A 12,142-nucleotide genomic window follows, 5' to 3' on the forward strand; every position below is an offset into this window, starting at 1 on the left:
CTGGGTTGCGTGGCCAAGCATACGTTGGGGCCGCAAATATGGCTGGCAAATACAATGGAGCACAGGCCATTGTAAGAAAAATACAACCTCTGGCTCCCTATGTTCATTGTGCTGCCCACTGTGTTAACCTAATTACACAGCGGTCCTGTACTGCCTCAATATTTATCCGTAATTCTCTGGATCGGGTCAATGAGTTGGGAGTGTTGTTTGGGCAGTCAGGGAAACTGAAGGACATATTTAAGGGAATTGCAAGGTCTGAGGAGGGTGAGGGTCCATGTCACAGTATAAGACCTCTGTGTCCAACAAGGTGGACGGTCCGCACTAGTGCCATCCGCACTGTGCTAAACCAGTACGAGTGCATAATCAAGGCTTTGGCTGAGATGGCAGTGAGTGAGTCTGATGCGGCTAGTAAGGCACAGGGGCTGTACGAGACATTTCAGCAGGGAAATGTTGTCCTTGGTCTTGTATGTGCTTTGGAGATCACAGGGGAGTTGGAGGTTTTGAATATGTCCCTCCAGAGCAGAACACAGACCCTAGATGGTATGCTTTCAGCTGTTGCCTGTGTTAAGGAAAGTTTCAGCAAAAAGAGAAACACAGAGAGTTTTCAGGCTCTTTACATGAAAGCAACAAGGATGTGTGAGACACTCCATCTCACTCCTATTGCCTCTCCTCGTGTCCGTATCCCACCTCAGCGCTTCACAGGTAATGCTCCTGCACATGTACATGTCTCCCCTCCTGACTACTACAGGACTGAATTCTTCAAAGTTCTGGATGTTGCTGACATGCAGTTTAGAGAACGATTTGAGCAGGAGGGAATGCAAATGTTAAGGCACCTGGAACAAGTTCTCTTAACTGGAAAGATACATGGTGTTGTCCAACAGTACCCAGAAATCAACCCAGACATCCTCAAAGTTCAGCTTGTATTGTTCAGAATGAAGTACAGCTTCCAGTCTAGTACTGAAATTGTTGCTATTCTTCAAGGGATGACCCCAGAGGTCCGTGGTCTCTTTGACCAAGTCGAAACAGTGACCCGACTCCTCCTAGTTGTGCCTGTGTCATCAGCAGAGTCAGAAAGGAGTTTCAGCAGCCTCCGGAGGCTGAAAACATGGCTTCGCAGCACCATGACACAAACCCGCCTGAACAGTATTGCTGTGTGCAATGTACATAAAGACAAGCTGGACAGGGTAAACAGAAAAATGATTGCTGAACAGTTTGTCTCCTGTAAGGAGGGCAGAAAGAGCACTTTTGGTTCTTTCAAATGAGTGGTAGTTGGTCATATGTTCATTGGCCAGTTGGTTGTTGTTGTTGGTTGCGACTATATAAATATTTGTATTTTTCTAAAAAAAAAAATTTTTTGTTCTCAATATATGTTGTTTGTATATCTGGAGTTTGTAACAAAAATAATTTCCCCCTGGGATTATTAAAGTATTCCTGATTCTGATTTTTTTGATTCTGAAGTCTTTATTTGATAACATAATTTATAACTAACTGTACAATTAAACGTAGTATAATTATGGTAGGTTTGCCTTAAATAAAAGATCGCCGCTTGCATTCATGTGTGTTTTTATCTGGTTATTTGTTTTGTGAAAGATCTGCAGCATAAATCATTATCTGTCTACGAGTAGCCATTGTTATTGTTTTGCATTAATTATCAGATTAAACAGATATTAAAAGTCATGTATTTTTTACTGTGTAAAATAATCTTGTGAAAATAACGATGGAACAGACTGATGTATGTGTACAATTGAGAAATGGATACTTCTGAAGATAAATCGCAGCCCACGTCTCACGAGGTAAATATTTAATATAAAAATAATAATAACAATGCAAACATCTTCGAGAAATAAGTAATTTGTACATTAACATATTTGGTAAGATAAAATACATTATATAGCTGTGTATACACACCATGAGTTAAACTTTCATCTCGTGAACAATAGTGAACATTAGTGTATTTAATTCAACAGGACCGAAACATACACAGGTTTCAAATCCACTGGCTCAGTTAACATTTGTAGTATAGTGATAATAGCAGTGTATATCTTATTTGCATATGAAGTGATATTATAAATCCTGTAAACATATAGAAGGTAATTTTTGGACTTCTCTGGTTCTCTGCACTGACTTTAAGCACAGCCGGAAATACCTACGCACACACTCGCAAGACCGGAAATCCAAGATGGCGGAGATATGCAACTAGCCCATTAGTATTGAACAAGAGTGAATGATTTGTAGAGGTTTTTTTCATAGCTGTTGTTGTAATGTCTGGGAATCCAAAATGCGGATGCATCAACAGAAACATATATTATCTGAACCCTGTTTGTTTTACGTGTTATTTATTTAAACCATATTACAGGTCTCAGCGCCTGTCGAACCGTGTGTGCTAAACTGAACAGTTCGGTTTTTTCAGTGAACCATAGTAAATATAAATGTAATTCTGACCGACCTGCTCCCTTACTGGCGAAAATGGCTTGGATTTTGCAGCAACTTGCTGCGTCTGTGGCCAGGGCTTTTCTCGTTTCCCTCCCTGCTCCTCATTTGCGCTCCATTTTTTGCGCGATTTTCTTACATAAAGCCTGCCTCGGGATTTTTCTCCGGCGCATTCACTACTGCGAAGATCGCGAATCAGTGTCAACCTCATCTATTATCGCATTTGTAACTCGCGGTATTTTAATTTGAAAATTGCTTGTATTTTGACAATTGACTGGATTGTCTCTGTTTCTTGGTGTGACTTCCTTCCGGAATTGACGCGGATGGCTCGCGGCTCGCACAAAAAATAGACCAGACGCCGAAACTGGCGCTTCACTGTCGCCAAACGGAAAATCTAACCGCACTTGGCGCTTGTTAATTTCGGACCCTGGGCCAATAAAAACTGGACCGCGGGCCGTAGTTTGGACACCCATGGACCCAGTTAGATGGGGCTTCGAAAATGTACTACCTACTATCTACTACTTTTTACTGGCCTTAATTTGGCATAATTTAATTTACTACCTTTTACAACCCCGCGGAAACCCTGTTAAATTTGTTAATATTTTTTCTAACCCTGATATTATTTGCACCTTTACCTCATCTACATTTGTAAGAAAAACTTTAAAGTAACATGTTGTTCTTTCCACCAGCCAATGACAATTCTGAAAGAAAACTAATTATGTTTGTAGTAACACATGCAACTTTAACACACATCTGAGGGTCATATAAACCATGTGCTTGTATTTCAATGTTACTATTAATATTGTGGTTATTTTAACAAATAGCTAATTCAGTTCAACTGTATGAAGTTAAAGAGGGTGAATGTTATTACTCGACTGAATCTGCACATGAATTTAACAAAGTGTTCATTCCAGGGGCTGTCAAAATGACAGTTTCAAATCAGTCAGAGCTGCAGAAATGCATCCCAGACAGCAACATAGTGTTGGCCCAGATCCGGCCCACATCTGGCCCGCATGAAATCCATGTGGGCCAGATGTGGGCCAGACTTGGGCCGAAACTGCTTGCTGTCTGGGATCCATCAGGGGGCATGAGGCAGGAAGTGACTCTGCAGTAGTGACAGGACACTGTGGACCTGTGACAACAACATCTCTCTGCTGAATGAGCTGAACACCTTCTTCGCTCGCTTTGAGCAACAAAACAGCACCACTGTACAAAACACTCCACCTCCTCCCGGGGAACAGGTGATGACGCTGACCCCAGACAGCGTGAGGAGATCCTTCAGCAGGATCAATGCCCGCAAAGCTCCGGGTCCTGACAACATCCCTGGGCGTGTACTGAAAGACTGTGCAGTGGAAACTCACTGATGTCGTCACAGACATTTTCAATATCTTACTTAGTCAGGCTGTTGTCCCCACATACTTCAGAGCTACCACCATCATTCCAGCCCCGAAGAAGCCATCTCCATCCTGCTTCATTGACTACCGTCCAGTTGCACTTACCCCCATCATCATGAAGTGCTTTGAACGGCTAGTCATGCACCACATCAAGTCTGCCCTCCCCCCCTCCCTGGACCCCTTCCAGTTTGCATATTAGTCCACCCGCTCCACCGATGATGCCATTGTCACTGCTGTCCACTCAGCACTCACCCATCTGGACAAAAAGGACTCTTATGTCAGAATGATGTTCATAGATTTCAGTTCAGCATTCAACACAATCATCCCTCAACAGCTCATCTACAAGCTGAGTCAGCTGGGGCTCAACACTTCGCTGTGCAACTGGCTGTTGGACTTTCTGACTGGAAGACCTCAGGCAGTACGGGTCGTCAGCAACACATCCAGCACCATCACACTGAACACTGGGGCCCCCCAAGGATGTGTGCTGAGCCCCCTCCTCTTCACTCTGCTGACCCATGACTGCACACCATCACACAGCTCAAACCTCTTCATTAAGTTTGCAGATGACACGACGGTGGTGGGTCTCATTAGCAACAAAGATGAGACAAACTACAGGAGCGAGGTGAGCCGCCTGGCTGGGTGGTGCAGTGACAACAATCTTTCTCTGAATGTGGAGAAGATGAAGGAGATTGCTGTAGACTTCAGGAGAGCACACACTCAGCAGGTTCCTCTGACCATCAACGGTGCGACTGTGGAGAGAGTGAGCAGCACCAAGTTCCTGGGTGTGCACATCACAGAGGACCTCGTCTGGACCGAAAACACAGCAGCACTGGCCAAGAAATCAATGACTATACTTCTTAAATAAGCTTTTTTTTTTTTTTTGCAATAAAATATTTTTATCTGCACTGTTCACTTCATGGGTTTGCACTCTATCTGCCATGTGCCTTGCACGGCTTTATTTAACTTTTAACTTTATTTTCTTTCTTTTTTTTTTTTTTTAAATGTCCTTATTGTATAGTTGTATTTTATATTTTATATTTGATCTAGATTTTTAGGCTCTACTGTTTGTGTTATCTGTATGCACCGTGGGTCTGAGAGTAGCACAATTTCAATTCTCTGTATGTATGTACTGTACATGTGGAAGAATTGACAATAAAGCAGACTTGACTTGACTTGACATTCTGGAATGAATCTTTAATGTGACTCGGGAAGAACAACTAATTTTGAGGAGTGATTTGTTCAGCTGCGCATGCACAACATTCTATCGGTTCTGTATTTTGAGTCTTGGGGTTTTCAAGTCATTCGTTGATCATGTGACATTATTCTGTGTGGTCACATCATTTCAAATGAAACAAATTTAAAATAGCCAATAGCATTTTGTTTATATCTGCTCGGGCCAGAGCTCAACTGCATTTGACAGCCACAGTCTAATAGATTACCCTCTAGATTCAATATGAAACTTTTAGTAAAACAAAATAGTGGTCCTAATCATGCTGAGGCTGTGTTGTTGTAAAAGTTTTTTTTATATAGGCCGACTCACACATATGATCTGCTTTGTGCAATCTTGTATCTGGACTGGAGCCAAAGTCCAGATCAGACTTTGTGTGCTGCAGCAGTTTATATAAAAAACAATGTGAAACCAGACCTCATTTGGACCTATCAAAAGCATATTTACACTGTCTAAATTGTTCCCTATCATCTACCGTAGACTACAGGAGAACTGAGCAGCGTAGAGCGCCCTCTCACAACTGGAGACGGTAATGTTTTCTCTTTGTTCATGTCTCTTAGTTCATTTCTCTTGGTTCATGTCAAATTAATTTTGATAAATAAGTCACACCTAACTATAATTCGCAGGACCAGCCAAACTATGAAAAAAAGTGTGACTTATAGTCCGGAAAATATGGTACATGTGCACTACAAGCCATTCACTGTACAGAAAATACTACACTGTGAACAAGTGACTGATCTCAGCTGGTGCTTCAGATTCTAGAGAGCATTTGATTGGTCAGAAGATAAGATGAGAAGATGAAGTACAATGTGGCGTAAAAAAAAAAAAATGTTGAGCCGTTTTGGTGAAAGTGACAAACTGTTTTGAATGCTTATATCTTCTAAATGCGAATTTTGTCACTGTTTAGGAGCACACTGCCTTATAGATAACCTTAAAGGGATACTCCACCCCAAAATGAAAATTTTGTCATTGATCCCTTTACCCCCATGTCTTAAAATCTTTTTCGTCTTCGGAACACAATTTAAGATATTTTGGATGAAAACCGGGAGCCATCAGTGGTTCAATCAAACGTAACATTAAGAAGCAATGAGAATACTTTTTGTAAGCGAAGAAAACAAAAATAACGACTTTATTCATCAATTCCTTTCAATTGCAGATTTTTGTTCTTGTTTTAATCATAACACTTTGATTAATTTCTATAATAAACGCTGCGTAAGCTGAGGCTGATTCTTCAGTGAGGGCATGACAGGATTCATTGTGAGAGCATTGTGATGTGGATCCCAGACTTCCACTTTAAGGCCGGGATGAGCTCTTCTTCTAGAACATGTCAGTAGATGATTTAACACTGATGATGATGATGTGTGTCTGGATGGCAGTGTGATCTCCTGCTCACAGATACATCACCTCAGCCAGCGTCACCGTGGACCTCCTGTCGAAGGACCTGGCCCTGCGTCTTGCTCCGGAGGGAGAGAAGCGGTTCAGCGTCTCCATCATCGGGACAGTTCTCTGTGAGTCACGCTGCTGTCTGTCCTTCAGACGCTAAACGTCTCTTCTACGCTGTGACACAAGGCCAGAATCAGACGCCTCGACTGGGACAGAAGCCCAGGGAGGACACCTCCAGCCTAAAAGAGGACGATGACCTCTTCCTGCGGCTCTGCTGAGATCAGCACAGACCCGATCATCCTCTTATTCCTCCTATTTCTACAGTAGCTGCAGCAGTAAAGCCATCAACTGTACATCTGTGGAAAACAAGGGTCTGTTCATGTTCCCACATTACACGAGACAATTAATACTGCACTGAGACAAGTGCATCCCATCACTCCTCATGTTCAGGACATTGTGCACCCTGAAACCAAATTAATTAGCTATTATTATGCTTTGATCCACGGAGAGAGAATAAACATCTCAAAAGCAGAGGAGATCAGTCTGCTATCTTGCTATTACTCTTCTACTCGTAGGCGATGTCCATCAAAACCCTGGGCCTAATTCCAGCTGTAGTGTACAACTCGCCACTGGACAGGGTAGGCCGACTGTTGATTAGAAACTGTGCCATTTCATGACTGCGATGTCCCAAAGTAGTAATCAAGCGTGATGGTTGCAGCAAACGTGCTCCCAACACTTCCAAATATCACAAAAGTGTGTGATAAAACATCCACTCATAAACAATGCAACCTTTTGCTGTTTCAAACAACAAATCACGCAAAACCTAAAGGGTTACTCGGGGGACATTTAAACATTAGAAGTGTTGCTTCAAAGATCAACTCGAGAAACTACTCATGGACTCAAATCTGGATTTCCTCTGTAGGTCGGGATCATGGCATGGCATACTTAGTAACAGGGTATAATATCTTTAGAAAAGATCGAAATACTGGCAGAGGAGGTGGATTACTGATGTATGCGAAAGATTGTATAAACTGCAATGAAATTGAACTAAATTGCATGGATATCGAATGTATTGAAGTAAGAATGATTTTATCTATCAACATGTCATTCACGGTTATTTGTATATATAGACCCCGTCATCAAATAATGTTTTATGAATTCCTGAGAAATATTTTGAAAGAATTTGATAGGAACAAAGAGTTGATTTTAGTTGGAGACCTAAACATTAATTGGACAGAGAAGTCAAAAAGGAAGAAAACTTAAAGGTATAACACAATTGATACCATGTCCCACCAGAATAATCCCATCATCTCAGACGCACATTGATCTCTTTTAGACTGATATTCAGCAATAAACCAGAAGAATAACTAAAACATTTAATTTTTTGAGGGGGCTATCGGATCATAATCTGACAATGGTATCACGGAAACTAACAAAACAAAGGTTCATATGCCAGCAAGAAAGTAAAAAGGTCTTAAACATTATACCAAAGAGGTTTCTCAATGAATTTGAAAACCAGTTGAGTCAACTAACATGGAGTGAGATCTTGTCCACAGTTTAATGAGGTTAATAGTGTTACAAATAGTTCAGTAAAAGGGTTTTATGTGTCTAATGAAGCAGTGGGATCATGCTCTAAAAACTGCAATTAAGTCAGGGTTAGCCCATCATAGAAGAACATTTCAACAGTTACGTAATAAAGTTGTAAATGAATTGAGAGAGGGAAAAGCAAAGTTTTTTATTGATATTATAAATGATTATAAAGGGCACAGTAAGCAAACTTGGGAAAACATCATTAGAGCCTTAAAGAAGACCAAAAACAGAGACAAAGAGTTTGAATAGCAAGGGACTTTAATTAAAGATAAAGATCAAATATCTTCTATGTTTAATAGTTATTTTATGAATTCAGTTCAAGATTTGGCACAAGGCTTTGGTCTAAGAGGGAAGGTTATTTCACCATCAAATGATAATCTTCCACTGTTTAGCTTTTCTGAAGTGCCAGAATCTTCCATACTTAAAATATTAGGTAAGTTTAAGAACTCTAAGGCTAAAGATGTTTTTTCCCCAGTGCTTGGAAATCAGCTGTTATAACCCCTATTATTAAGGCTGGAGGTGTGACTAATTTAACCAATTATAGACCTATTAGTATCCTCCCTGCTGTTTCTAAAGTAATGGAGAGGATAGTCACCCCATGCAGTTTGGATTCAGGAAACACCATGCCACAGAAACAGCCACTTGTTATCTTATTGAGCAAATAAAATCCAGCCTTGACAATGGAGGGGTTGTTGGGGCTGTTTTCCTCGATCTTAAGAAGGCGTTTGATACAGTAAATTATAATGTTCTGTTATCTAAACTCTCAAAGATTAATTTCTCTCCCAGCGCTCTGACATGGATGGAGTCTTATTTAGATTCTAGAAAGCAGTGCACCAGGATTAATGATAGATGCTCCTCCTTTGCTAACTGCACTACTGGAGTCCCTCAGGGATCCATTTTAGGACCAATTTTATTTAGTTTATATATTAATGACCTGCCATTGATTTACCCAGTTCACATCCAATTGTACGCTGAAGATACAGTTATCTACACCCATGCGAAAACTAGAGAACAAGCTGCAGCAAAACTTACTGCAGTGTTGACCAAAGTATCAGACTGGTTAACTCTCAATTGTTTTACTCTTAATGTAAGCAAAACAGTGGGTATATATTTCTCTATTAAGAGGAATGTTACACAACATCAACCCGATATCTGTATTATGGGAGAGATGATACATATTGTTGATCCATTGATACATTTCAAGTATCTGGGCATAATTATTGATTCTAATTTAAGTTTTAAAAAACACATAAAAAAGATCTGCAATTGTGTCAGAGCTAATTTGGCTAATTTTAGACATATAAGATGAAGCTGGCCCCAGGTGGGTCGGACCACACTAAAACCTTTATGTACCCTTTACAAACAAGCTGTGAAAGTTCTTGACAAAAAGCCAAGAAACTATCACCATTGCACCATCACAAAAAAATACAATGTATTAACCTTTGATAGTTTTCTGTTTGCAGACATGTGCCTGATGTATAAATTGATCCATGATCTTGCAGCTACCTCACTCAAGCAATGTGTGTCACCAGGGCTTCTGTAAGAGGTGACTGTTACACCCAGTTTAGAAAGACAAAAAGGTCTCTAGCCTCATGTAAACAGACGGTTGTGTTTCTGGACAGCACCTGTGGGGTTTGGGACAGGCCCTAAATCCAGAAAGTCCTCCATTCTTGTTCGCTTACAATTTCATTAATTCAGTCAATGATTTAAACACTTGATTTCACCAGCCCTTCTCTTTTCTCCTGCCTCTTTGGTTGACGAGATGAGTTTTGGATAGCTGTGTATAATAAACCGATTTAATACTGAAATTTAGTTTGAAATGGAAGTGACTGCAATAATGATTAAAATAATCATGAGACTAATTGTTTATTTTAATCTACTAACAGCCCTAATATTAAGGTTGTGTCGTAGCCCGGGCTATAGTCAGAAGATAGTTACACACCTTCATGACTCTTCTTTCTTTTTTTTTTTTGACTCTTGATTTGTGGACTTTCTTTTTTTAAAGGTGGACACATTTATGAATCTGAATTGAATAAAAGCTTGTTTCCTCCACAAAATAAAGACAAGGGAATTGCAACTTCCCCCCCCTCACTATTCTAAGAACAAGTCCCATTTACAACCATGATTACGAAACACTAATGTGAGAAAAAATGTTTTTGAGATAGGAAAGTCACGAGCACAGAACTGAAATGATCCTGCACTGTAGTGGGCTAAATGGTTATTTTTGTTTCTTTCCTAGCTAGTTTTGTACAGATTCACCCATGCGTTCTTCATTAATACAGAAGGACACATCTGGACACAGAGTCTAATCATGACTGAACGGACAGATTCCAGACTTCACGAGTTCCTGGAAGCGGAAAGCATCGGTCAAGAAGGAGAGCAGGACACAGATTGGCTAAACAGTTGACTTTATTGAAGGTTTACTTCTTCTTGGACACTCCCACAGTTCTGCCGCGGCGTCCGGTGGTCTTGGTGTGCTGACCGCGCACACGCAGACTAGAGAAGAAGAGAGGAGAGAGAGACAGCAGTGAGTACATCACATCACCTGAGGACCGAACACATCTGAGAGGAGACTGAACCAGAGATCAGCACTGTCGTCCCTCAAACCTGCGGTGTGCACCTGCCCCAAAAACTCAAGTCTCATAACAATTCTGAACGGATTATAGCATCGAAGACACACAAAGCCCTCTCTCCATCATCACTAAGTATGGAGAGTTACACTGCATCTTTTTAAATAAATCCGTCACTTTCAGCAGCGAGTCACTTATGAACGGCTAAACGCCTCTGATCCCACGACTAACACGTGTCTGAGCGCTGACACTCACCCCCAGAAGTGACGCAGGCCGCGGTGAGCTCGGATCTTCTTCAGACGCTCCAGATCTTCTCTCAGTTTGTTGTCCAGACCGTTAGCGAGGACCTGTGGAGAAACACATCATCACTCAGAGCAGCCGTGAGCGATCACCGCTGGAGAACACCTTCATCACGCCTCAGACCGTACCTGACTGTATTTCCCATCTTTGATGTCCTTCTGTCTGTTCAGGAACCAGTCAGGGATCTTGTACTGGCGAGGATTCTGCATGATGGTCACCACCCGCTCCACCTGTCATCAACAACACACCTGTAAACACCGGTCCACCTCAGAACATGTTTGACCATGACTCCGCTTCAGTTCTGTGACTGATGTCTGAAGGAAAGTGAACGCTTGGGTGTTTAATGAGGTGTTCTGCTGAAACTGAAGCGCACCTCATCATCAGTGAGTTCTCCGGCACGCTTGGTCAGGTCGATGTCTGCTTTCCTCAGCACCACATGAGCATATCTCCTGCCCACCCCCTGCAGAACACAACACAGATCAACACACACACACACAGCAGATCAACACACACACACACAATCACTCGGGGCAGAACTGAAGTCTGTAACCGTGCCTGTGCGGAAAGCTCACCTTGATGGCGGTGATGGCGAACGCGATCTTGCGTCTTCCGTCGATGTTGGTGTTCAGGACACGCAGGATGTGCTGGAACTTCTCTGGAATGACGAGCGACTGAGAAAACACACACACACACACGTGCGTTCAGTCCATCTGATCAATGCTATAATACACTGTATAATTACACTGTATTATGTATTGTATTACTTTATGCTGTAATAAAGCCAGCGAATTACACATCTATTCACCAACCGAAACTAAACACAACCCGACGCAAACATCTGATAATATGAAACCCTTGCTAATACTAATGCCCGGTTTTGTACACTGACCGAGCGCGGGATTTCTGTCACTCATTAAACTTTTAACCCTTTATCATAAACCAGTCATGTTAACTTAAATACATCCTATATGTATTAAATAATAAGATGTTAAATTGGTGACATTAAACACTCGCCAATAATTACGATGTTGTAAGATTTCAACAACAATCTTCAGGACATAATTTCGTGCCTTACCATCTTGTTCGCTGGTTCCGCGCAAAGAGGAAGTGATCACGATCTCGCGATAATTTCACTGGACGCGCGAGCTCGACAGGAACTTGTTCCGGCATGATACAAATGTCCGGCTGGCCGATGCGAACAAAAATATATATATTAAAACGATTATGTTTAAAAATATAAAGCTCAG

The 12,142-nt window shown here is 41.4% G+C and overlaps 1 protein-coding gene across 1 annotated transcript; it reads right to left on the reverse strand.

Annotated features, from left to right (window-relative positions):
* Positions 1 to 10,416: 10,416 nt before the first annotated feature.
* Positions 10,417 to 12,094, reverse strand: LOC113068421 (40S ribosomal protein S18). The gene is made up of 6 exons (XM_026241203.1): positions 11,971 to 12,094; positions 11,468 to 11,566; positions 11,269 to 11,355; positions 11,024 to 11,125; positions 10,851 to 10,942; positions 10,417 to 10,521 (listed from the first exon to the last, which is right to left on the reverse strand). The coding sequence occupies exons 1-6, from the start codon at positions 11,971 to 11,973 to the stop codon at positions 10,446 to 10,448; spliced, it is 459 nt and encodes a 152-aa protein (XP_026096988.1). The 5' UTR covers positions 11,974 to 12,094; the 3' UTR covers positions 10,417 to 10,445.
* Between the last annotated feature and the right edge of the window lie 48 nt (positions 12,095 to 12,142).

Source organism: Carassius auratus, linkage group LG44F (assembly GCF_003368295.1).
Source record: "Carassius auratus strain Wakin linkage group LG44F, ASM336829v1, whole genome shotgun sequence".
In the NCBI taxonomy this organism is placed as follows: Eukaryota; Metazoa; Chordata; class Actinopteri; order Cypriniformes; family Cyprinidae; genus Carassius; species Carassius auratus.

What these genes read in the sequence shown, in the direction of transcription:
- LOC113068421 (XM_026241203.1), bottom strand. An exon ending in GAGAACTCACTGATGATGAG is followed by an intron (nt 11,126 to 11,268) that starts GTGCGCTTCAGT and finishes TGTTGATGACAG; the next exon opens with GTGGAGCGGGTGGTGACCAT. An exon ending in GGCCTGCGTCACTTCTGGGG is followed by an intron (nt 10,522 to 10,850) that starts GTGAGTGTCAGC and finishes CTTCTTCTCTAG; the next exon opens with TCTGCGTGTGCGCGGTCAGC.